We start from the raw sequence: 27,040 nt of genomic DNA on the forward strand, positions 1-27,040 counted from the left end.
TCAGAGGACAGTGGTATGTATCACAGAACCTATGAATTTGCTTCCCTTTGTAGCTAAATTAAAGAACTGAGAGAGTCCCTGCGCAATGGCTGCGTAGTGGGGCAATCCTGCACATGCTTAAATCACCTGAAAGCTCTAGAAGCTATGAAGTAAAGCTTCCGCCTGGGGCTTTGTTTGTAGTCTCTTATCTGTGAGGATTTACATCCTGCTATCCTCAAAGAACATCTGTTACAAATAAGTAACTTGTACTCTTTCCAGATTTTGAAAGCTTTTGCATGAGTCTTTTGGATAAAAGATGTTTTAGTAGATATTTTGTTTTCTAAATGCTTCCCATCTTTGCCTATATATTCTTTAGTTTAGTTTCTTCCACTCATGGTCATAGCACTGCCTAGTGCTAAAACATCAACCTAATAAATGAAGGTTGACCGACGTGCCGCAAATGCGCAGTAGAGAGCAGCTCTACTGCGCATGTGTGGGCGAGCATGTCGGTCTTAGGCAGTGTAAAGAAAAAAAAACATGGCGGCGGCGGCGGTAGCGGCGGGCGGCGGCAGCGGCCAGTAGCGAGGGAGGGAGGAGAGAGAGAGAGGGAGGGACAGACTGAGTGAGAGGGAGGGAGGGAGTGGGAGGGACGGAGAGAGGGAGTGGGAGGGAGTGAGTGAGGGGGAGGGACTGGGAGGGAGGGGACTGAGTGAGGGGCAGGGACTGGGAGGGAGGGACTGAGTGAGAGGGAGGGAGGAGTGGGTGAGTGTGTGGGAGGGAGGTAGGGGGGGTGGGGAAGAGTGAGGGGAGAGGGAGAATGAGGGAGAGGTGAGAGACAGGGATGTGAGTAAGTGGAAGGGGGAGAGGGAGAATGAGGGAGAGGTGAGAGACGGATGTGAGTAAGTGGAAGGGGGAGAGGGAGAATGAGGGAGAGGTGAGAGACAGGGATGTGAGTAAGTGGAAGGGTAAGAAGTTGTGGAGCAGAGAAAAAGGGAGTGGAGGAGGGCTGAGGGGGAGGGGATGGGATTGAGAGAGGGTGGGGAGTGACTGAGGGAAGGGGAGGGAGGTGAGAGTGAGGGGAAGAAGGCAGTGGGAGACAGAGGGTGAGTAAGACTGAGTGGAGGAAAGGGGAGGAGTGAACGAGGGGAAGGGGGAGAGAGGGAGAAAAAGTGTAGAAGGGTGCTGTGTTAGAAAATGGACTGAAAACAAAATGTAATGTAGCCCGTTTTAACGGGCTTAACGGCTTGTATTTAAATAAAATGATCTAGACTGCTTCATGCTGCATTAATGTTGTAAACGTTTTGTGCCTTTTTAAAGATTGTTAATTAGTCTGCTGATATTCAAATAGTGGATCTACTGTATTGAGTAAGTGAAAACTGAAAATGTATTGATGCTTGAATGAAATGCATTTGTGCTTATGTGAATTTGTATCTGACAATAGCTGCTGTAGAATCACATTCTCTTTGATGAATATTGATAATTGACTCTGTAGAGTAGTAACACCAGTTTCAGCCTCTTGGCCCTCTTAGAGCTGCTGTTGCTTGTTCCTTCAGGTATTCATTTTTTAACCTGACCTTTATAAATTGTTTTCTGTGTTCAATCTTAGCCCACTGAACCGAAACCTGGAAAATTCCAGGGGCTGAAGTTGTGTGCTGTTTTGCCCCTGATGTGATTAGAGATGCTAAGAATTTGTTGTTCATGCGCAAACTATGCCTGCTTTCACACTCTGTTGAGCTATCACAGCAGTGTTTAGCTTTAAAGCATTATGTATTTTCTTCTTATAAACTGGGTAAATCAGCAAGCAAGGAAGGAATGTTCTGTTGCTGAGCCAGGAATATTAAAATATGCTTCTTGGAAAGATTTTACATTCATATTAATTTGTTGTCCCTGAAGGCCCAAGAAGGGAACTTTTAAGAGTGCATAGTTTGGAACTGTTGGCATTGACCTCATTGTCACTCAAAATAGCCACTGCATCCCATGAGCCTCCCATTGCTGGAATGTTCCTTTGTTAAATCTATGGGGAAAATCTTAATCCTCTCTACATCCCCACCAGAAAAAAAGAAAAATGAGAACATAAAATGGCATACTTTTTATTTTTCTGGCAACATATCATATTACATTAAAGGAACATGTAGCAAACAGTGGAAAAAACAATGTATGATATAATCATCCAGGTGTATTACACCAAGTGGTCATCCTTAGGTATGAGGCCTAAAGTCTCTAAAACCCTTATAGGGCCAACGGGTACCATTTTAATGTAGTCTCTGCCCCAACTTCTTTTTAGTGATAGGGGCTCCTGTGGGAGATCATGGGTTATTTCAGCAACCATGTTTCTGGGTTCTTCCTGCATATGGAGAAAAGGACTATTGCGTCTGTAGATCTTTGACGGCTTCGCCCCACTTATTGCACCCCTCTCAGCTCCTCCCACTTACCTGGGCAAGATGGCTACCGCTTCGTCGTCGAGCCAACCTCTCTGGCATCCCCGGAATGGCTGTGGTGCAGCCGTATGCCATTGCTCCTCCCAGGTACCTGCCTAGGGTGCGAGCGCAACCCACGTCTAAGTACGCCCAGTGGCGCGAACCTCGAGGGTGTTCCCTCATCTGATGTCACGCCCATCCGGGTATATCTACTTCTCAAGATTGCTAGCTCATTGAGTTGGCAAAGGCTCGAATAGACTTGAACTATTCCTGTCTACGCTACTCTGCCACTTCCCTGCTGCCTGCAGGAAGCTCTCCTTCTGCCCTTCGGGGTTTTACTACTAACTTGGGTACCCGCTCCTCAGGGGCCTTCTGTTCTATTTTCAGGTGCCATTCAGGGAACAGGTACTCACTCCTCGAGGGCCTGCTCTCCCTGCCTCCGTGCCTGTACCTACGACAACTATCTGGTGGAATCCATAACAGCTAACACCGAGTGAGTGCTCTAATCTCTCATCTGTCTCATCCACAGTAACTCCTTGCTGCAGAACCTCCTGACGTCATCTAAGAGAGAAGGGCTCCCTCTGCCGAGGTACCTGAGACTACAACTCACCACTGCCACCTGGTGGCTACTTCAAGCTGTATAATAAGAGTTCAATTCCAGTGTTTTGTGTCTGAGTCTAGCCCAGTGCTGTGCTCCTCACAGGGCCCCTCCCCGTGGGCGAGGTCATCTCCACAGCACCCAAGGATCCACTAAAACACACATAATAACAACAAGGACAAGTCTTTCAAGGTCTTTTAAGGATTTTCTGAAAGCCACCTACAACAGTGCAGTAAAAATAAACACGCACCATCAGTGCAAGTGGTGTTTAAAAAAAAATCCCTTTTATTGAATCAAAAAGGTTAGTTAAAGGAATACTGGTACTTTTATCACGAGGGTCTCAAGTATTGGTGTCAAGAACCCCTTACCTTTTAAGAAAAGAACAATACTGCCTCTTAAATCATCCTCCATATAGAGCAGAGGAATGTAGATAGAAACGTCTGATCTAGGATTCCTCTTGACTCCTGAAAATACACAGATGAGTAATAGAGGGATAATACTTTTTCTCACAAACACAATCGGGCCGATACAGTACAGTGCACTCTGATGGAGCGCACTGTTAATCCGCCATTGGATGTGCGTTTTCCCTTACCCCTTATTCAGTAAGGGGCCGAAAACGCGCGTCCAATCCCCCGAACCTAATAGCGCCCGCAACATGCAAATGCATTTTGATGGCCCTATTAGGTATTCCTGTGCGATTCAGAAAACAAAATGTGCAGCCAAGCCGCACATTTTGCTTTCAGAAATTAGTGCCTACCCAAAGGTAGGCACTAATTTCTTCGGGCACCGACTTAATATCATGGCGATATTAAGTCGGAAGTCCTGAAACTTTCCAAAAAAAAAAAAAAAAAATTTGAAGTCGGCCTGAGGCTGTCCGGTCGAAAATCGGACACTCAATTTTGCTGGCGTCCGGTTTCCGAGCCCATGACTGTCAGCGGGCTCGAGAACCAACGCCGGCAAAATTGAGCGTCGGCTGTCAAACCTGCTGACAGCTGCCGCTCCAGTCCAAAAGGAGGCGCTAGGGACGCGCTAGTGTCCCTAGCGCCTCCTTTTACCTGGTTTTACTGCCAGGCCTAATTAGCATACTGAATCGCGCGCACAGGAGAGTGGCCTGTGTGCGCACCAGGAGAGCGGGCATTCGCCCGCTCTCCTGCGGACTTTACTGAATCGGCCCAACTGCTAGAAGGCACCGTGGTGACTTTTCCTCCTGATTACATTTCTTCAGCTAGAAGACCTGGCAGGCTTCCCAGACAGCAGTCCAATATAAAGTTCTTTGTAAGCAGTTAAATTGTTAGGATTTGTCATAAAAGAAAAGCAACAAGTTTTAAAAAAGTTTGTCAGTACTTAATTATTAGAAGCTTTAAGCTAGTAAAATAAACTTTAAATAATTTAACTGCAGTGCAGTTAGATAGCTAAACAAGAAGACTGGGCATATAGCCAGCTAAACATAAACAGATGATATAAGCCTCTGTTTATAAATGTATGAGTTTATAAATTTCAGAGTATCTGAGTATACAAGTCTCTGTCTATACATTTTTTAGTATCTCTGTATATAAATCTATGTCTATAAATTTGTCTTTGTTTATACATTTATGAGTTTATAAATTTATAAATAAGTAAAATGGTATAAATATGATGAGAATTGTGAGCTCAGGACTGCTGTTATTTTCAACTCTGCTGTGACAGGGGGTAGCAGTTCAAGACCAGCATTAACCTGTATAGGTAAGATAACCATTTTTCTTTTTTCTGTATCCATTTTAGAAAAGACTTGATCTATTTACTCATATCTAATAAGCATTTTCTTTTATGGAATATTCTTTTGTCTGATTATTGAGCTCTGACCATATAAAATAATTATTGTTCTCATTCTAATACATTAAGATGTATTATACTTATGGCATGGGGTTCTGGAGAGAGAGAGAGTGACCTATAAGGGTACTCCTTGTTAATGATTTTCTCCTCCAGCACTACCTGACAGAGTGAATCCAAGACACTTATTTTCTCAAAATACAAATTTTCTTGTTTTTTTAGATGTTTTGAAAAGACCCCAAGTAATAATTCTGTTTTTGCTGGATCAACATTTTTCCTTCTCCAAGGTCAAGCAGGATGGTAGTCCTCATACATGGGTGACATCATTGGATGGAGCCCGGCATGGAAAACTTTTGTCAAAGTTTCTAGAAACATTTTTTCAGACACACTGAGTATGTCCAGCATGCCGCTAACCACGCATCCACGCGGGTTCCCTCTTCCCTCCCTTCTTTTCTGCGGAGTTATCGCCTCACGGTTTCGGAGCTCGTGCTTCTTTTTGGCTTTTTTGGCTAGTTGAAGTATTTTTTTTTTCCTTCCACGCATCACGTAGGGTTCCTTGCCCTCCTCGGGCAGCGATCGGTAAGTGCTTCGTGCCTTCGCTGTCGATCCCAGACGGCTTCTCCTCCCAGTGTTTGTTGACCATCTGCGTGCTGCGCTCTTTCCATGGCATCTACTGGCTTCCACTGGTGCCCCGGATCATGTCCATCGCAAACCACCATGAGTTCTGTGTTCTTTGCTTGGGGCTTCTCATGATGTCCACGTCTGCGATCTTTGTGCCCAGATGACCCCCAAGGGTCTCGGGCCCGCCTTGACAAAATCGGGTCCAAGCGGTCGGATCTGTCCTCTGCATCGGGGATCTCCACCTCACTCAGAATGGAGCCCCCGGCCCCAACTCTGTCAGGTTTGCCGCCTCCTGCTTTGCTTAGCCCCGAACTAGTCTCTGGGTACCATCCACTATCCTTTCATCCTGTTCCCGGTCAGGTTCCTTGACGTCTCCATTGGTACCGGGCAAGGACCGCGGCAATCATCGAGAAAGGTCTAAAAAGCACATTCATCGATCATACTCTTCTTTAAAACTAGACAGTGAGAAGGCATAGACTTCAGTGCCTCCCATGAAGTGGTCGAGGACGGCGGAGGCCATCTCCTCCGACCAGGCCGATGCCTCCAGGCGGCCTCCACTGACACCGGTGGAGGGCTCTATCCCCCTCGATCCAGGGGATGTACCGATTCTGCCAGCTCCTCATCAGGCTGTTCTATCCTTGTTGGCTTTTGAAGAGAGGGGTTAGAGAGGCACATGTGATTGGTGGTCGGTCGGGGCTGCAGGGCCTCGAGCCTCCGGTTCCCTGGGTACCACCTTCGCCGCAAGAGCCTGCTCCCACTGGTGCTTGCACCTTTCGCTAGAGCGGCTCGACATGCTGCTGGCTCGAGTGCCTCACTACCCTTCGCGGCCTATGGGCACATCGCCACCGGCGAGCAAATTCTCAGAGGAGGAAGGGCCATGGGACTCTATTGCGGCCTGGAGACGCATGGTGCCACCTCACCTGCCAGCTCTCACAGGTCCCTTGGGGGTCGGAACCACCGATGCCTTCGGTGTCCCCGATCCTGCCGACACTATCGGACCCCTGCCACTCTTGTGGCCTCGAGGTCCCTTGATGCCTCTAGCGCATCTCTCGGTGCCTTTGAGAACCAGACGGGGCTTCGCACCCCCACATCCCCGGAGAGTCGCAGTGAGGGCAAAGCTCCCTATGACCCCTGGGAGGGGGAAGTGTTGGTATCCTCCTCTGAGGAATCGGAAGATTTGCCTTCCGAACCCCCCTCCCCCCCGCCCCCGAGGACCATTCCTTCGCGTGACCATGCCTGTATTGGTACCTTTCAGACTGTTGACAGAGCAGGACTCTAGGCATAAAATGCTTGAGATCCTGCAGTTCATGAATGCCCCAAAAGAGGTGGTGGCAGTACCAGTCTATGACATTTTTAAGGAGCTGGTGACCCGACTTTGGGAGCATCCCATTTTAGTGCCGCCGGTTAACAGGAAGATTGATGCGGTATACCTAGGCCAGCCGTCCACTGGGTTCGACCGCCGTCAACTCCCTAACCAGTTGGTGATGATAGTCTGCTCTGAAGAAGACTAAGAGGATTCGTATCAATGTGTCTGTTCCTCCAGGGTACGAGCATAAAAGCTCTTGATGTGTTGGGTGCCAGGTGTTTTAGGGCGTCATGCTCATTGCCCACATAGCTTGCTACCAGTTTTACATGGGGCAGTACTCCCAGAACCCGTGGAAGCAGGCCCTGGATTTTAATGAGCATTTGTCTCAACAATTCCAGCAGGACTTCCAGTCCATTGTCCAGCAGGGCCTGGAGTGTGATAAGCATGAGGTTTGCTTGTCTTATGATGACTTCGAGACAGCCATGAGAACTGCTGCAGTGGACATCGGAGCCCGATGGACAGCATGGCTACGTGCCTCTGATTTATGCCATGAGGTCCAAGACCTGTCTGGCTGACTTGATGTGCACGGGGGGGGGAACCTGTTTGGAGACAGGATTAAGGAGGCTGTGGCTCAGCTGAAGGACTACAAATCCAAAACCAAAGAAACTTTACACACATTTAACTACCATTCTAATATACCAATATATATCACAAGATATTTTTTCAAGGAGGAAAAAGACCTCAGAACCTCTATGCAAGTTCTATAAAGAACATGGAAGCATGTTAACAGGTAAGTCAATCATCGGTCTTTTAAAAAAAAAAAAAAAAAAAAAATAAAAAATTTATATATATATATATATATTTAGAAAAATATTTTATTCAGAACTTTAATTTTCTTCTATTTACTTTTTTTCTGTATTTCCCTTTTAACATATAAACATTTTTTCAAGGCAGTAACATTTCACAAGCTGACTCCAGCAGAACCGGCTGCCCCAATATAATGAAATAACCAGGAACTTATCTTGAAGACGTTCTACTGTAGAGTGAATTCATCCCATACTCCTCTTAATATTTCAAAATTTTACACAGCAGCACAAGCTTCAATCTTTGTCAGACACAAAAATGATGGCAATTTCTGCTTTCTATGCATCAAAAACTCTGATAAAGATTTCCAATGCTTTATAGCAGTTTTTTTTTTTGTAATTAAAAGTTTTTATTGAACATACAGTGAATCCAATGTAATTCAGAACATATCATGAAACATAATATATAGTGTACATGGAGTACGAAATCCTCCTGTCAATATAATGGAATTATAAGTGTAGATTCACATTCTGAAAATGAAATAAAACATTGATTTTATACCTTTAAACCTCCCCCACCCCCCTCCCCCTAAAGCCTCTTATATATTGCAAGTAAAGCTCAATAAACCGAAAAGAACAATTGGAAGCCATCATTAGCAGTTGAAATCAAGGTACAGCCTAATGCTAGAGAGATAGATCAGGGAAGAACCAAAGAAGGCAGTCTACACTGTAGGGGTAGAGGCCACTTGCGTGGATTTCCATATCCTATATGCCTGCCATATTTTTTCAAATTTAGACACATTGTGCTGCTTATAAGCTGTAATATGAGATAATAAAAAGATTTTATCCACTCTTTGTTGTATGGTTGCTTTTGTTGGAACTATTGGTGATTTCCATGCCCGTGCTAATTCGCATCTACTAGCTGTCAGAATAATACATGCCATTCGGTCCTGATCCACTGAGACCCCTGGGAACCTGATGCCCAGTAGAACATGCAGTGGTTGAAAGACATTTAGCCCCGGGATCATTGCCTGCAACCATTGATATATCTCCTGCCACAAATTATGCACTTTGGGACACCCCCACCACATATGTAAAAAAGAACCAACCTCCCCACAGATCCGCCAACATTTATCTGAGATGTGTTGTGCAAATTTATGAAGTTGAATGGGACATAGATACCACCGATATGCCAACTTATAAGCGTTTTCAATGAGAGAGGAAGCAGTGTACCCCCTACTTAAGCTCCGAAAAATAGACTTCCAGAGCTCTGGTGTCCAGTCAGACAGTATGTCCTTTTCCCAAGCCTTCTGAAAGGCAGGATTGACCTCCAATTGAGGTGTTAAAAGCCGATAGATCATGGAGAGAACTTGTTTAGAACTGTTAGCCTTGTGACAGATTTTTTCAAAGTCAGACATACCCATATTAAGTGGCACCATGAGTAGGTTGGCCTTTGCAAAATGGGCTAACTGTGCATAAGAATAGGCTGCAGATGAAGGTAGATCATATGTTTGTTGCAAATCTAGAAAAGCCCGCAGTTTCTGTGGTCCCCATATATGTTCCTAGGTTTTGATCCCCCCTCTGCTTCCACACCAAAAATGCTGCGCACTCATATCCTGGCGGGAACACCTTGTTTGTATATAAACTGGTGCTGGCATGGTATTCCCGTTCCCCTACTAACGGTGGCCTGAGTTGATGCCATAATGTCAATGAAAGGAGGGAAGATGGTGGAAGAAGTTCGTTAGGATTAACCAGCCATGTACCTTTGGGCTGCCATAGTAAACTGCGCAGTGGGACCTGTCCTAGCCAGATTTGTGTATGTAGGACCCATTGTTTTAGGTTGCCTCATAATATGCCAATCCACCAGATTTTTAAGTTGAGCTGCCCAGTAGTATCTGGCGATTTCTGGGACATGAAGCCCCCCTCTGGACTTAGGGAGAAATAAAACTCGTCGCGATACCCTGGGTCGTCGCCTGGCCCAAATAAAGGCCATACATTTCCTCTGCCATTGTTTTAAAAGGTTTGGAGGGACCAGGATCGGAAGTGTCTGAAATAAATATAAAAGTTTGGGGAGTATGGTCATTTTAAAGACTGCCATACGGCCCAGCCAGGATATATGCTATCTACTCCATTCTTCCAAGGCTTTGTTAAGTTTGTGCCATAAGGGTGTGTAGTTAATGGAGAGCAAATCCTGGGTAATACTCAGGTAAACACCCAGATATTTAATCTGGGAATGCACCCATTTGAATTTAAATGACCTTTGCAAGTGGGTAACCTCATGGGTTGGGATACTGATATTCAAGATCTCAGATTTGTCCCAGTTGACCCGAAAGCCTGAGACGCAGCTGAAAGCCTCCATTTCGTTTGTCATATGCCTAAGGGGAGGTCACAGGGTGAGTTAGTGTTAGAAAAATATCGTCGGCATACATAGAAAGTTTAAAAGACACCCCTCCCAGGATGAACCCTGTAACCTCGGCGTTCTGATGGATGTTAACCGCAAAAGGCTCAAGAAAAAGGGCAAAAAGCAGTGGGGATAGCGGGCATCCCTGTCTGGTCCCTCTTCCAACTGTGAACATAGGGGAATATCTGCCATTAATTTTGAGACATGCCTTGGGAGTGCTTTAGAGCTGCCGAAGCCATTCAAGATTAGGGCCCCCAAAACCCATTTTCTCCAAAGTATGAAATAGATATGGCCAGTGCACTATATTGAATGCTTTTTCAGCATCTAGAGAGAGGGCTATAGCAAGGATCTTATGTTTCTTTGCATACCAAAGAATATCTATTATTTTGTGGATATTATCTGCCGTGGTTCGGTCAGGAATAAATCCCGCTTGGTCTGAGTGAACCAATTGTGCGATGAAACAATTCAAGCGATTGGTCAGGATCTTTGCCAGCACTTGACGTCAATATTCAGAAGAGAAATGGGGCGGTAGGATCCACAGAATGTCGTATTCCAGCCGGGTTTTACCAAATGGTAATCCCTGCCGAATTAGCCTGGGATGAAAGGGTGGTCCCCGTCAGTAATGAATTAAAAATGTTTTGAAGTACCGGCGCTAATACTGTGGCAAAGGCTTCTCTGATATTAACCATTGATGGTAGCAGGGGTTTACTCCCTCTCCTGGGGTTGTTGACATACTTGGAAACTTTGGGATTTTGCTTACTCTAAGAATCTGTTAGACCAAAGCGAGGTAGTTGTAACATGGAATTTTCTTGGTATGCAGTACAGTACCACTAAGATAAAGATGCCAAAAACGGCCTCAAACCTGAACTGCTTGCATGCTCAGGTGGGTCTAGTCCAGTTCACGTTTCCTTACCTTACTGTTGGCATTTAAAGAGCTACTGTCATCCTTTACAAAAATTACTGTGACCTGACCCGTTTTTTTCTATTCTCTTTGGATTTTCTTCCATTCACTCTACTCTTTTTCCCTTTCTTCTTTTCCCTCCCCTCTTCACAGTCTTCATGTTTTGTTCCCTCTGATATATTCATGGCTTCTATGGTAAATGGTTTACGTTAGTTTGTTCAGCTTTGATCAGTGACACACAATTGCGATCTCCCACTTCTGCACTTATCTGTGGTGCAGAGCTTCTTTTCTCCAACTGATACTGCTTCTACTCGAATCAATGGTGGAAATCCTCCAGCTGCCTCTTTTTTTTTTTTCTGGGGCCTCTGGACTGTGTTGGAGTGGGAGAGAGATAAAGGATTGGCCATGGAACCCTCATGTTCCTCTGTCTTCCTGGTCCCTAAACCGGAGAGGGGGTTACATTAGACTTATGGTACCTGCTGCAAGACAAGGGTGGTGTGTGCCTCTTTTCTGTAGCTTGATCTTATCACATATTTTGGCTCCCAGAGTCTTGCTGAGCCTCCACTGATTAGCCTGCATTATCTGCTCAACTGTCAGACATCAATTAGCCTGCTAACACTTTCAGTGTCACACTTGCACAGGCAAAGAACTACATATAGCTACCACCGTGTAGTCTATATTTGATGGGGCGAGGAAACCTCATAAAAATGGCGGGCTTCTTATGTAGTGGCCCGTAGGTTGCCAAATTTGTAGTTTTTACAGTCACTAGCGTAGTTACGACTGTAATTAACCAACTTATAATCACTTGTAATCCACGAAAGGACATCGCCTCCTATGCCATGACTTTTTAGTTTTCTTAGAAGCCTCTCATGAGGGACTTTGTCAAACGCCTTCTGAAAGTCCAAATGCACTGCATATACCGGTTCACCTTTATCCACATGTTTATTAACCCCTTCAAAAAAAAAGAAGCAGATTTGTGAGGCAAGACTTCCCTTGGGTAAATCCATGCTGTGTTCCATGAAACCATGTTTTTCTATATGCTTTGTGATTTTGATCTTTACCGTCGTTTCCACTATCTTTCACGGCACTGAAGTCAGGCTCACTGGTCTATAGTTTCCTGGATCGCCCCTGGAGCCCTTTTTAAATATTGAGGTTACATTGGCCACCCTCCAGTCTTCAGGTACAATGGATGATTTTAATGATAGGTTACAGATTTTAACTAATAGATCTGAAATTTCATTTTTTAGTTCCTTCAGAACCCTGGGATGCATGCCATCCGGTCCAGGTGATTTGCTACTCTTTAGTTTGTCAATCTGGCCTACTACATCTTCCAGGTTCACAGTGATTTGGCTCAGTTCATCTGACTCATCATCCTTGAAAACCAGCTCTGGAACTGGTATCTCCCCAACATCCTCATTTGTAAACACAGAAGCAAAGAATTAATTTAGTCTTTCTGCAATGGCCTTATCTTCCCTAAGAGCCCCTTTATCCCCTCTGTCATCTAACAGTCCAACCAACTCCCTCAGAGGTTTCTTACTTTGGATATATTTAGTTTTTTATTGTGAGCTTTTGCCTCAACGACCAACTTCATTTCAAATTCTCTTAGCCTGCCTTATCATTGTTTTTCCCGTCGATAGCAGTGCTGAATTAGCCATGCTGTCATGGGACTGTCCGTCAGGCATCGAGGCGGAGCTTAATCAAGCTGTTACAGAGCTTAGCTCTGTGCAGCTGCATGTGTGTTCCCGCGCAGGAAGGCAGATTCTCCTCAATCTGTCCTTTCCGTGAGTGGGAATGCAAGCGGAACCGCTGTCTCCTCAGCCGGACAAGAAAAAAATAAAGAAAAAATACTATCCACTCTGCAGCACATCAGAATGCCCCAACCATCCGGGCTCAAACCGTGTGCCTGCTGCAAAATTATGTTCATCTCAGATGGACATGAGGCCTGCTACATTTGTCTTGACCCTTCCCATGACCAGGCGACATGTAAACATTACGGACACATGTTGCCTAGGGCCCAACGTTAATGAGCCTTAAAAATTGAAAATTTAAAAATAGCGATGCAGGGCTCATATGCCCCCCCCCCCCCTCAGAGGCCCATTTCTCACCAGGCTGGCGCCGACTTAGCCCCCTCGCAGAAGCGAGCAGACTCCCTGGGACCCAGCACATCAAAAACAGGTGGGGTAAAATCGAAGGGCAAGTACCACGTCGCACCGCAGAATAAAAATCACGATTTGAACCGAAAATCCCGATGCGATCGCCGGACCTTGGAGGAGTCATCGCCGGCGTCGCCACAAAGGCCTCCAAAGTCAAAGAGCACCGATGCGGCCTCGACCGCTCTGATGCACTCATCGGCACACATCTCAGCGATGCTGCCCTCGATGCATCCACCGACACGCCCACTGACGCGTCCATCGATGCAGGTATCTGTGGTGCCCCCATTGAAGCACGGGACATCGAGGCACTCTACATCAGAACGTCCTCTGACGCATACAACTCCAACTCGGCCTTCCACTTCGAAGCACCATTCTGATCATAGCTCTTCCAGGCATCTGACACAAAAATCACTGATGCAGGTATCAAGACTGCAAGAATCACTTTCCCTGTGGAGTCATACTCCACCTCCAAGTTCGGAGATGACCAAAACAGCATCTGATCCCAACAAACCAGAATCCCCTCCCGGGTCGGATGATGAATGGGGGATGTTTCGTCGTACTCTCCCTAATCTTCCTCTTTGGTACAGGTCTTCTCGGACCTTTCCTCAGTTTCTTGAAGACTATGTTCTTCTCCACAGTTGCAGGAACCCTTAGCTAAAAGAAACGGGTTTGGGTGGACTTGGGGCCCCTCAAACAACACCCACAGGGCCCAGATCCAGACATCCTCCTGGCGGCCGTTCCATACCACTGAAAACGGGCTAAGCCACAACACGTGCAACCACCATTGCCAGACATGGCACAACAGGCCATCACCCAAATCTCAACGGCCCTCTCAGGATTCTTTGCCTCTCTGCAATCAGGCTTCTTCTACCCTCGGCCTATTCCAACCAGCCCCCACGTGTCTCCTTCACAATCACCGGGGCCTTTGCCGGGTATGTCACAGAGGCTACCCTCACCTACACCTCGAAAGGTATCCTCGCCTATCGCAGGGAAGTCACTGGAACATACGGTTCATTCGCCTATGCCCTGAACTTCGCCACAATTGCCTCTGCAACCTGACTCTTCACTATCGTCACCGGGTTCTTCTATGGGGTTCCCCTCTGACCCTCCAGAGGATCCCCATGAACCTTATTCTCCACTGGAAGATCTTTCATATCCAAAGTTCATCGATAAAGTTGGCTCTGCCCTCAACATCGAAGTTCACAAAATGCCGGATCCCAGGTCAGAGACCCTGGGCATTTTGAAGATATTTGATCTTCCCTCTGAACCAATAGCACTTCCATCACACCGTGTACTGTATACAGTCCTGGAGAAATCCTGGGAGACACCGTTCACTATAACTCCAATATCCAGAAAGACCGACCTAAAATTTCATATGCAACAATTCCTTTTCTACTCACCACAACTTCTACACATCTCTATTGTGGTGGAATCTGCATTGCAAAGAGCTAAGAAGACTAGGTTGCATTCCAGTACACCTCCTAGTAAGGACCATAGGGGTACCTCGACGAGTTTGCTCGAAAATCTTTTCAATCAGCCATGCTGGGAGCTCGAATTCACCAGCACCAGTTTTATATAATACAATACCTATATGAATCCCTCCAGCAACTCAAGGGGCTTCTGCCAGACGCAGATCCCGCACTGTCCCCACCGCAACCAGTTCAGGACACTGAGGAAGGCATAAGGCATTTCCTCCGGACAGTTTCTGAAGAGTTTGAGACGTCTTCCATAGCATTTGCGTCGGCTATCGCCGCCAGACGTTTGGCCTGGCTACGTGCCAGTGCCATATGGGAAGATGTCCACGAGAAATTAGCCAGCCTCCCCTGTCGGGGATATAATCTCTTCGGCTATTGTCTACAAGAGACAGTTGCCCAACTAAAAGAACAAAGCATGGCAGTACAATCCTTAACGAACCCTCAAACTTATGGGGCCTTTTCTTGCCGCTACTTCACCCCCTTCGTCGAGCACCATACCAATGCCGTCCTTTCCGGACCTATCCTTCATATCGCCCGGCCCCCTATCCGCAGCCACCTCGTCAACAGTCACAACAACTCCAACAGTGTCGAGGCAGTCCAAGAATACAGCGATAACAGGGCCCACAGCCCTCTTCCAGCTTGAAAGCCCCACCATCTTTTTAAATTCAGTACGGCTACCATCCCCCATAGCAGTGGGAGGAAGGATAATATCGTTCATAGATGCCTGGTCACAGATCACCACCGATTGTTGGGTTTTGGAAATAGTCCGCCATGACTATCAACTTCACTTTGCATCCAGACCCCCTCTACCAAACCTCATCCCTGTCATGCGCATATGGACCAAATGTCTACAACTTGCAGAAGAAGTCTCAACTCTTCAGCTTCAACAGGCACCACTCTGGAATACAGTGTTTTATCCCAGAAAAAGCAGGATGATAGGCCTCACATATGGGTGACGTCATTGGACAGAGCCCTATCACAGAAAGCTTTCTGTCAAAGTTTCTACAAACTTTTGACTGGCACACTGAGCCCACTCAGCGTGCCCAGCATGCCATGATCCCTCAAGCCACGAGTCTCCCTTCAGTCATCGTTTTTCTGCACTGCAGTTAGCATCGTGGTGAAGGAGTCCTGTGTGACTTTTCTCACACAAAATACTAAGAGAAAAAAAGTTTAAAAACGTCTCATTTCATCCCCTTCATAGGGGTCTCCCTGTCACCGGCCAGTGAGTATTTGTTTTTTCCTAGTCGATTCCAGTTAAACAGAATTTTTCTGTCAGAAAGCTGTCGATGGCTGTCCGGCCTTCATAATGGCAATGGGTTTTAAAAAGTGCCCAAACTGCCCTCGCACTATGTCTATCACCGACCCGCATGTCGAGTGTGTGCTGTGCTTGGGTGAATCTCATAATGTGTCCTCCTGTCCACAATGTACCGAAATGACGGCCAAAGGCAGGCGAGCCCGTCAGGAAAAGATGGAACATCTCTTCCATATTCAATTAATACCATTGACATCGACTCAGTCGTCTCCGGCTGGAGTGGCTAAAAAATTAGTCATTCGAAAGCGTTGTCCTGACGGCTCTGGTGACCGAATATCACCGACTCCATCCCGGTCATCGGTAAAATCTACATCGGTGCTTGAAAAGAAAAGCACCGAATATCTGGAGAAGCATAGTCATCAATGGGCGTCGACACCCAATGTCGCATCGATTCCGGGAACCCCATCGATGCCAAGGGAACCATCGCCGAAAAGGTCTCGAATGGAAGAGCCATCGATGCCCTCAATGCCTCTCACTCCAAGGTGTTCCCCATCGGTAACAGTGCCGGATACCGAGTTACCACAGGGATCTGTGGAAGTGCCGGTTCCGCCTTCTCTGCCACCCTCTATAGCTGCTCTGACCTTACCAGCTATACAGGAGGAACTGGAAGATGCTCTCTGAGACCTTCAACCATCAATGCCATCTGAGCCGATACCCGTGCCGATGCCGGACAGACGCAGATGCCTGCACCAATGCTGACACCGAACCTTTCAATCTTTGCACCAATCCTTTCGAAGCTCGATGCCCTCATCTGTGCTCTCCCGATACAATCAGCGACACTGAAAATGCCGATCCCCGTGAGTGAAGACGATGCCTCCGGGGTTTCTCCCATGCCTGAACCCGTTCCAGGGCCATCTAGGATTTCTCGGCCGAGAATTCTGGTGTCTCCATCGATGCCACCGCAAATGCCATCGATGCCTTTGTTCATACCTTGCTCTACTCCTCCACGACGCTCTTCATCAGACACCTGGGAGGAGGAAGACACAGATTCCTCATCAGAAGATATACTGTCTGAGCCATCTCCACCTGAAGAAAGGAGGAAGTTACCTCCTTTTCAAACTTTGTAAAGGAGATGGCTAATACCATTCCTTTTCAGTTAGTAGCAGAAGAGGACACCATGCAGAAGACCCTAGAGGTTCTGCAGTTTGTGGATCCTCCTAAGGAGGTTTTAGCAATTCTATTCCATAAAGTCCTAGTTGACCTACAACACAGACTGTGGGAGCACCCATGTTCAATCCCACTGGTGAACAAGAGGATGGATGCCACTTACCTAGTTCAGCATATTCCAGGTTACCAAAAGGCCCAACTCCCACACCAATCTGTGGTGGTAGAATCTTCCCAGAAGAAGTCAGAGGATATGTCCCCATTCATCAACACCTCCTGGCAAAGAACAAAAGTTCTTAGTAGGGATGTGAATCGTTTTTTGACGATTTAAAATATCGTCCGATATATTTTAAATCGTCAAAAATCGTTAGAGCCGCGATACAATAACAATTCCCCCGATTTATAGTCAAAAAATCGTAAATTGGGGGAAAGGGGGAGGGCGGGAAAACCGGCACACTAAAACAACCCTAAAACCCATCCCGACCCTTTAAAATAAATCCCCCACCCTCCCGAACCCCCCCAAAATGCCTTAAATTACCTGGGGTCCAGAGGAAGGGTCCCGGTGTGATCTTTTACTCTCGGACCTCGGACCTCCGTGCGTTGTAGAAACAAAATGGCGCCGGCGCTACCTTTGACCTGTCATATGACAGGCCGGCGCCATTTTGGTTTTTTGTCCCCCGACGTCAGGAGCGTAGGAGATCGCTCCCGGACCCCCGCTGGACCCCCAGGGACTTTTGGCCAGCTTGGGGGGGCCTCCTGACCCCCACAAGACTTGCCAAAAGTCCAGCGGGGGTCCGGAACGACCTCCTGCAGTCAAATCGTGTTGCCGCTTCTTGGGCAGTCCCGTCCCCCCCCTCATGGCCATATCTGTGCTTCCAGTCCAATGGTCAGCACTATCAATGGAAGGTTCTCCCCTTTGGACTATCACTTTGACAGAAATTTTTCCGTGATAGGGCTCTGTCCAGTGACGTCACCCATATGTGAGGACTATATCCTGCTGTCCTGGGATAACACCTATTACAGGTAAGCAATTTTGCTTTATTCTCCCTACTTCTTAATCCTCCAAAAATCGGGATGTCTGCGTCTGATTCTGAACCTCAGCGAGTTGAACAAGCATCTGGTCTGGGAGAAATTCAAGATGGTCTCCCTAAAGACCATTCTTCCCCTTCTTCAACCCAACAATTGGATGTGCTCGCTGGACTTGAAGGATGCCTTCACACATATTCTGACTTTGTGTAGATCCATGCTGGCTGTGTTCCATTAAACCATGTTTTTTTTATGTTCTTTAGATTAGTTTCCATGATTTTTCCTGATACTGAAGTCATACTCGCTGGTCTATGGTTTCCCGGGTCATCACTGGAGCCATTTTTAAAGATTGGCATCACATTGGCCATCCTCCAGTCTTTGAGTGCAATGGATGATTTTAATGTAAGGTTACAAACTACTAGTAATAGATCTGCAGTTTCATTTTTTAGTTATTTTATAGTTCTGTGGTTAATACCATCTGGTCCAAGTGATTTGCTACTGTTTAGTTTGTCATTCTGCTCTATTAAATCTTCCAGGTTCACTGTGATTTTGTTTGTTCTCCAGAATCATCACTATTACATACTTTTTCTAGCACAGGTATCCTGTCAGCATCCTCTTCAGTAAACACTTAAGCAAAGAATTAATTTAGTCTTTCCTCAATGACCTTATCCTTCCTAAGTGATTCTTTAATCCCTCAATCATTTAACAGTCCAGTCACTCCCTCACAGGCTTCCTGTTTTGTATATATTTTAAAAAGTGTTTATTGTGAGTTTTTGCCTCTACTGTGAGCTTTTTTCATATTCTCTTAGCTTTTTTCATATTCTCTTATTAATGCTTTACATTTAACTTTTCAATGCTAAAGTTTTTTCCTGTTTTCTTCAGATGAATACTTTTTCTAATTTTTCAAAAGTGTTTTGACTAAAATAGCCTCTTTCACCTCACCTTTAACCATGTCTGCAGTCATTTGGATTTTCTTCCACCTATTTTAATGTGTGGATTGCATCTGGTCTGGGTTTTCAAGATGGTATTTTTAAACAATGACCACGAGTGATGTAAACTCTTAACCTTTTGTTACTGCATCTTTTAATTTATTTCTGTTTTCCTCATTGTATCATAGTCTCCCTTTTGGAAGTTTAATTCTAGAGCTGTAGATTTAATTGTTGTCCTCCCTCTAGTCATTAATCAAATCTGATCGCTTTATGATCTCCGTTTCCAAATAGCCCCACAATGAGTTTTAGGCTGGGATTTCTGGAGTTTGGGCCTTAGAACCCTCAGCCAAGTCTGGTTTTCAGGATAGCCAAAGAATACAGATCAGCGTTGTTCTTAGACAACATGTATACTGTTAAAGTTTGTTAATCCTCATTGTGGTTTTTCTGAAAATCAGACCTGGTTAAGGGTCCGGTGAAACAATCTTGGGGAATATATTTTCGACCAGGAAGATTGTGAACGAACTAGCCTGTGTTCAGTCAGGGCCATACTTTGATCTTATTAAATAATGAGCCTCCTTGGAAAATGCCATGATCAGTTTACTTTATTATAAGAATTATGATTATATTTTGGGATTCATTTTATTTTTAATTATGCTTATTTTTAAACAAAGTCTTTCCATTGCAATATATAATTGATCATAAATGCCTTCTTAGAGTATTTCTGCTTCTAAAATTGTGGATATTGCTTTTTCTTGGCTTCAGTTTTCTAATTAAAATGTGTTTGTAATATCAGTTTCTGTGCAACCATTTATCCCTTTGTATAACTGACTTTGCAATAAATAATTTTTTTGCCATCTGAATGGTTTGCGAATTCCATGATAAAGAATGTTGGCTCAGTAAGATGTTTTATGTACTAAAATAATGTAAATAGAATAAAAAATTGAATGTCAGGTAAGGCTCACCAATGATGAAATATTAAGTACATATTTGTTCTTTAGTTCTGAGTTTGCCTTAAACTGTATTTTAAATTCTCTGACATCCAGGCATGAATTGGCCATAACGTGTGGTAACACCATCTAAAGGTGTTCTACTAAGCATGCAAACGAGTTTCCATGTATGGTCACTGCCTCGCAAACCCCTCAGTCTTTATATATGAGCTACAGAGAAGAGTGTATGTGATTTGAGAGTTTGGGAGCCTGTATGTGTGTGTGAGGAGAGGTACGTGTTTGTGCATGAGAGAAGGGAGCCTGTGTGAAAGGTGTGTGTGAGAGAGCGAGAAGTAGCCTATTTGCTGGGTGTGTTTGCTAGAGAGAGAAAGAGAGCCTGTGTGACGGGGGATGTGTGTGTGTGTATGTGTGTGAGAGAGAGAGGTACAGAGGGAGCCTGTGTGAGAGGGGTTTATGTGTGCGAGAGAGAGAGAGGGAGCCTGGGAGAAGGCTGTGCGTGTGTGCAGCAGAAAGAGGGATCCTGTGTGAGGGTGTGTATGTGTTTGTTACAAGAGGGCAGAGAGAGCCTGGATGAGGGGCTGTATATGGGAGGCATCAAACTCTGAGAGTGGAAGGCTGGGGATGAGGTGGAGATAGTGGAAGGGGTTTAGCTTGGAAGGGGAGGGGAGAGATAATGGAGAAAGGAGGAATTGGGGCCTGCAAGGGCAGAATAAGAGGACTGGCCAGGGGAGTAAGGAAAGAGGGTGGAAGGGATGCTTTTATAGTGTACTTCTAGGGGAATTCCACTTAAAATATTTAAAACACTATCTCTGAGCAGTAACTTTTCTGTGTTTAATGTATAATGTATTTACTTAAAGACTGTGATGTATAGTGTTATTTTGACCAATATAAAGTATGCAGAATTTTAAATTTTTGTGTGCAGAATTCCTCTGAGTAGCCATTGTAGTGCATCACCAGCAGGTACAAGGAGCTCTAATCTCGCTCTACTCTTTAGCATCTAAGTTCATGAAAGGCCTATGGCATTCAAAGCCTCTGGTCAGTAAACCACCAGTGACTTGGTACTGCAACATAATCCTAGCTCAACTCGTGAAACCGCCCTTTGAACCTCTTGAGTCTATGGACTTTTAAGTATCTCACCCAGAAATTTTTTTTTTCTTGTGACCTTAGTGTGAAGAATAAGCAAATTACAGTCTCTGGTTTAATATTCGCCATACCTGCAGTTTTTTTTTTTCACAATTTAGGTTGTTCTCCGTACTTCCAAAATGTGTCTGCTTTCCACATTTAACCAAGCGATTGTTCTGCCAGCATTCTTTCCAAGACTGCATGTGCACCAAGGAGAATGGACTTCTTCGCTCCTGGAATTTGTAAGAGAGCCCTTGTGTATCATCTAAAGAAAACTCATCCTGACCTTCGAGCTTCTCGGTTGGTCATATCATTTGATCCCGATTGATTGTGAAGGACAGTTGCCGAATGGACTCTTAATTGGCTAGCAGGCTGTATAGCACACTATTATGTGCCGGTTGGCTTCTGGATTACAGACTCTGTCAGGGTTTATCAGTTGAGAGTCATGGCGGTTTCAGTGGTCGATCTGCCGGCCCACTTCTTTTGAAGATATAAGCAAACCTGCTGCATGGTCCAGTTACTGTTTGGTTAGCAGGTCCTGAGGAGACTAACTTTGGACAAGCAGTTCCGTGCAGCCTGGCCACCCAATAGTTCACTTTCCACCTTTTGGGGGCCTGGCTGTCTTTCAAGAGGTTACGAATGTAATACCCAGGGCCATGAAACCCTCAGCTAGGGTCTCCCCATGCATTCTTGCTGATTCAGTCCTTCATGTTGACAGAGAAAACAGGTTTGCTTACCTGTAAATAGGGTTCTCCATTGACAGGATAAATCAGTCGTACTTAATGTGACTTATTGGGGAGTTGATGGCCTTGCTAAACCTTAAGCTCTGGAGGAGGCAGAGGGGCTCATGAGGCAGCAACTGGAAGCAAGAACTCCAGTGTTTGCTAAGAGAGACTTTTACTGAGCTCCGAGAGCTGGATGTGTCCGTGTCATCGAATGATGCCCCCATGCATTATGATTGCCTGATCCTGCTGACTACAGAGAATCCTGTTTACAAGTAAGCAAATTTTGCTTTGTTTGCTGTAACAGTTTTCCTTGAAATGGGGCCAGCAGGAAAAGGGCAGATTATTATTTTTTCTGTAAAATTGAGCAGTTCCATGGTAATTTGTTTGTTTGCCTTGGGCAAGTCACTTTACCCTCATCTTAGGTACAAAGTTAGATTGTAAGACCTCTGTGAATAAGGAAATGCCTACAGTACCTGAATATAATCTGTTTTGAAGTGCCGAAAAATGAATGTAAAAAATATATTTATTTTATATTTATATATATATATATATATCTGTATTATTGTATCTTTATTTTGTAGGTGGCATTACTTGGGTTAGATCTTCTGAGTGCCTTAGCAGACAGATTGTTAGAGCGCTTCAAAACCTATGTGGGATCTGGTAAGTAAAGAACTGGATGTACTCTTTTTTTTTTTTCTCTTCACCTGTTTTCCTACAGCCCTTCCCTCACATGCCCTGCAGCTATTGCCCCAGTCCCATTCAACTTGTGGACTGTCATGCTTGGTGAGTTTCTTTCTACCCTTCAGAAGTCTCAGCTGGCTGAAACATAGCTTGGAATGTTTCAGGATCTGCATTTTTTTTTTTTTTTTTTTAAGAGGATAGCATCAAGAGGATAGGGACACTGTTTCTGTTTTCCTTTTTCTGTCTAGAGATTGCTAGCTCTTGCATTGGATGTCTGAGAGGACAGATAGGCTCACCAGGATTTAATACTGCTCTAGGCGAGTCGCTGTGGCCTCTTCATGACTGTAATATGACTGAAAAATCAAATGAAAAGGCAGGGTTTCCAGTAGCACACAAATGTTTTGGACTTGAGGAAGGAAGTGTCAACTTCCATCTTCCATCAACTAGTTGAGAAATTGTGTTAAGATAGGCCAATAAAAATATATTGCTGTATGTTTTTTTTGTTTAACCTTTGTGTGCACCTTGTATATAAAAACAAAACAAAAAAACCCTTATTTAAAAAATGGTTTTCAAACTGTGTCTTTGGTAATCAGAGATTGTTTATGAACAATCTGCAGTAGATCGCCTTTAAAGTCAGTAATCTGAAAAAACACAGTGTTATACATCTCTAAGTCCAGAGGTATCAACCTCAGGGCTTCCAAAATGTAAATCTGAGCACCACAGTAAAATGATATGGCAAGAAATAAGATCTAATTATCTGCATTAAAAACTTATGATGTGGTTTTACTGCAACATATTGTTTTGTATTGGGTGTGTAATCTAGTCTTTGCAGACTAAAATATTGGTCTAGTTTTCAGAATTAGCGCATACTTTGTTTTTATGATGTATTTGCATACCTTTGGTTCAAGAATCTGGTTACTTTGCAAATTTTGGTCATTCTGAGTACAGTTTGCAAAATTTCTGGTTGCCACTGGTTACTGTAAAATCTGAACTGGCAAGTGATTTTCATCGGTGGAGTACCAGTCCTGAACAGCCTTTGATGATCTGGATGCAGGAAATATTTCTCTCAAGTGTTGCTTTTTCCATGTCCTATTGATCAGCTGTGTGAAGTGAGAGTAACAGTGCTTGACCAGCTTCATGGAGCTTTTCTTAAGTAGCATGAAAGATTAAAAGTGAGGGAGAAAGATAAGGAGAATTGGTGGTGGTGGTTGGGGGAGGGGGAGGGGGGGGGTAGGACGTGTGAGACAAAGCAAAGAATTCCAAGAGATAGAGCAAAGAGGGAAGGGACTGGGGAAAATGATCCAGGGCCTTACATTGGGGGCTCAGCGCAGAGGAGGGGAAGAAAAACATGAGTATATATATAGATATAGAGAGAGATAGATATATATAGATATCTATAGATAGAGAGATAGATATAGATCTCTCTCTCTCTCTCTTTTTATATATATATATATATATATATCTATATATCTATATATATCTATCTATCGTTAAGTACCACCAACAAGGTAGATCTTTTCATAATTGTCACCTTCCTTGTTGGCCCCTAGCTACACAAAAGGCACTTGTATACCTGCATAGTTATTTGTGCCGCTGTCATGTGCACCACAAAATGCTGATTGAATTTTTCCTTCCCTGCACTGTTTCCCTTGCTAAATTCAGGATAAGAACGTCTGTCAAGTGTGTAGTTAATTTTTTTTTTTTTTGTTGTTTTTTAAACTAGTAAAGCTGGACCTCAAATTTCATTCTGTGTTTACTTAGCATCCAGTCAGATGAATCCAGAACAAGTGGATTATGCACCTCTACCAGCAGTTGGAGACGGAACAAACTAATATCACAGTATATATACACCTTCAGTGACATCAGCCTGCCAGTATTCTCTATCTCCAGCAGATGGTGGACGTGCATCTCCCCATAAGGGATTGCTTTGATTTGAAAAGGAGAAATAAGGAAATTAATTCGCCCCACTCTCCTGCAGTGATACCAAATGATCCCTTCCCCAGTTGAGAATTCCTGAGGTGATTTCCATGGTCCCTCAGAGGTGTGCCTTGGTTCAGTAGTTGGTTTTCAGCTGGCATGCACTTAGCTGTTTAAACAGCTGAAAGGCAGCAGGTGCAGGAAGCCGAACACTGCGGTGATGCACATGCCCTTTCCTCCTGCAGCTGGAGACAGTCTCTGTACTCTGTCAGGTAAGGCTGAGCTAAGTTAAGTTTAAAAAAAAATATAAATAAATAAAAAAAAAAAAAAAAAAATATATATATAGAGACTGACAGACTGAGACTTATAGACTGAGACTTAGACTTATTAAGAAAATGCCATACTGGGTCAGACCAAGAGTCCATGAAGCCCAGCATCCTGTTTCCAACAGTGGCCAATCCAGGCCATAAGAACCTGGCAAGTACCCAAACAATAAGTCTATTCCATGTTACCATTGCTAATGGCAGTGGCTATTCTCTAAGTGAACTTAATAGCAGGTAATGGACTTCTCCTCCAAGAACTTATCCAATCCTTTTTTAAACACAGCTATACTAACTGCACTAACCACATCCTCTGGCAACAAATTCCAGAGTTTAATTGTGCGTTGAGTAAAAAAGAACTTTCTCCGATTAGTTTTAAATGTGCCCCATGCTAACTTCATGGAGTGCCCCCTAGTCTTTCTACTATCCGAAAGAGTAAATAACCGATTCACACATTGGTGTAGGGTTTCCTCCCTCCCCCAGTCTTTGTACTTGGTGTGCCATTACAACATTCATCCCACTCCATGGGAGGTCAAGGGACGTGGGTGGCCTGGGGAGGTTGAGCAGCCTCTGTAAGTTAGTGCCTGCTCTGAGGCTTTTTCGCTGCGCGACGCGTGGTAGGCCTCAACGGCATTTCACTTGCTTTGTTTAGGATTGTCGGTCCGGTGTGGGCGTCTAGATATGCATCCAAGTTGTGCATCCAGTTTTTGGATGCTTAGGCAGGCCTATTATTCTGTGTGCCTGAGTTAAACGGCGCCTTAAGTGGCTGTCTGCCTACCTGTGCATGCAAGTTGAGCCTTGCTGTGAACTTAAGTTTTTCTCCTAGGAAAAAAAGATGATAGTCTTCATTCATGGGTGACATTATTGTGTGGAGCCTGCCATGGAAAATTAGAACTTTGACTGGTATACTGGGTATGCCCAACATGCCCTGTACCATGCATCCACGTGGGGTCCCTCTTCAGTCTTTTTTTTTTTTTTTTTCCCGCGGAGTTTTTGCATCGTGGTTACTGAGCTTGTGTTTTTTGTTTTAACAAAAGTATTGGAAAGCTTTCCACTGATCATTTTCATTTTTTTTTTTCTTATGTCTGGGTCCTCCTTGGTTCCCCTGTGTCTTAGGTTTTTCAGCAGTTTGGTAAGTTTTTTTTTGATTCGTCCCGCATGGCAGTAGTGCCTTGCTGCCCACTGGTGTCTGTTACCCACCACCTCCAATGTTGTTTTTGTCCCTTTAATTCATTTCATCATGGCCTCATTGGGTTTTCATCAGTGCCCAAGGATATTGTCCATTACGGATGTGCCTGATGTGTGCATCCTCTGCCTGGGGGTATTGCACGACATTCAGGGGGTGCCACCTGTGCGATCAAATGATCCTGAAGGGATGTCATGCTCACCTCGACAAGATGGAGAAGCTGTTTGGGGAGAGAAAGTCCAAGCCATTGGCATAGACATTGGTGGCATTAACGCCGAAGGACCAAGGAGCCGCACCAATGGACAAGGAGCCATTAATATCGGTGGGGCTGTACGCTCCATCAATGCTGCCGGTGGATAGGAGCGCCGGAGACCGGCCCATGTCGGTCTCTTCCAGGTCAAGGGCATTGGGTTTGTTGTCTTTGATATCGGCACTGGGGAAAGACCAGGCTGAGCAGCAAGGGAAGCCAAGGAAGCATCAGCACTGGTCGCTGTCTATGCACGGTGCCGGCGCTTGCGTGATGCCCCTGAAGCGACCCCGCAGCGAAGAGTGCCTATTCTCCATCTATGCCGGGAGTCCACGACGATATCCACCAGCCCTGGTGTCTGTTGCCAATCCACCTTGGGGCTTTGAGGATTACTTGGCCACCCCTCATTCCTCTGTTTTGGCATCAGCAACATTTGAGGAAGAGTTGGAGTGCAAAGTCCAGCTGGCAGTCGATCGGGCGCTGCAGGGCATCGAGCCGGTGGCACCAATGGCACCGGTGCCTGTGCTGTCTCTGTGACACTCCAACAGCAGCTCCAACAATGTGCTCATTGGGGTGTTACCGACCCAGCTGGCGCCATTTCCTGGGGGGCTATTGATGCATGGCGGGGCAGCGATGCTCCCCCCATCTTATGTGATAATAGTTGCCGGTTCCTCCAAGGAGGGGAGCTCTGGCGAGATAAGTGCTGACATAGCGGCCTGCAGCCCCCCCCGCCCCGTCCATCATCCTGAGGATGATGCCCCATATGACCCCTGGCAGGAGGACACTGCAGAATCTTACTCGGAGGATTTCCCTTCAGAATTGTTGTCTCCTCCGGAGGAATGAAGGAGGTCTCTGCCTGAGGACCTGACCTTCACAGGTTTTGTATGCGCGATGGTGGAGGCCATCACTTGTCAGTTTATGACAGAGGAGCACGCCAGGCACAAGATGCTGGAAGTTCTTTAGTTTGTGGAGGCTACTAAAGAGATCAAGGTGGTCTCAGTACACGAGATCTTTAAGGAGTTGGTGTTGAGGATTTGGAAGCACCCCATCACGGTTCCTCC

At 45.2% G+C, this 27,040-nt stretch overlaps 1 protein-coding gene across 17 annotated transcripts in view; it reads left to right on the forward strand.

Annotated features, from left to right (window-relative positions):
• Positions 1-27,040, forward strand: part of CLASP2 (cytoplasmic linker associated protein 2) — a 963,528-nt gene that overhangs the window by 44,670 nt on the left and 891,818 nt on the right. For all 17 annotated transcript variants that reach the window (XM_029589622.1, XM_029589627.1, XM_029589623.1 and 14 more), the window contains exon 2: positions 22,210-22,288. In XM_029589622.1, the coding sequence (XP_029445482.1) occupies positions 22,210-22,288 (79 nt within the window). The remainder of the gene's footprint in view (positions 1-22,209; positions 22,289-27,040) is intronic.

The sequence above is a fragment of the Rhinatrema bivittatum genome, chromosome 2 (genome assembly GCF_901001135.1).
Source record: "Rhinatrema bivittatum chromosome 2, aRhiBiv1.1, whole genome shotgun sequence".
Taxonomy (NCBI): domain Eukaryota; kingdom Metazoa; phylum Chordata; class Amphibia; order Gymnophiona; family Rhinatrematidae; genus Rhinatrema; species Rhinatrema bivittatum.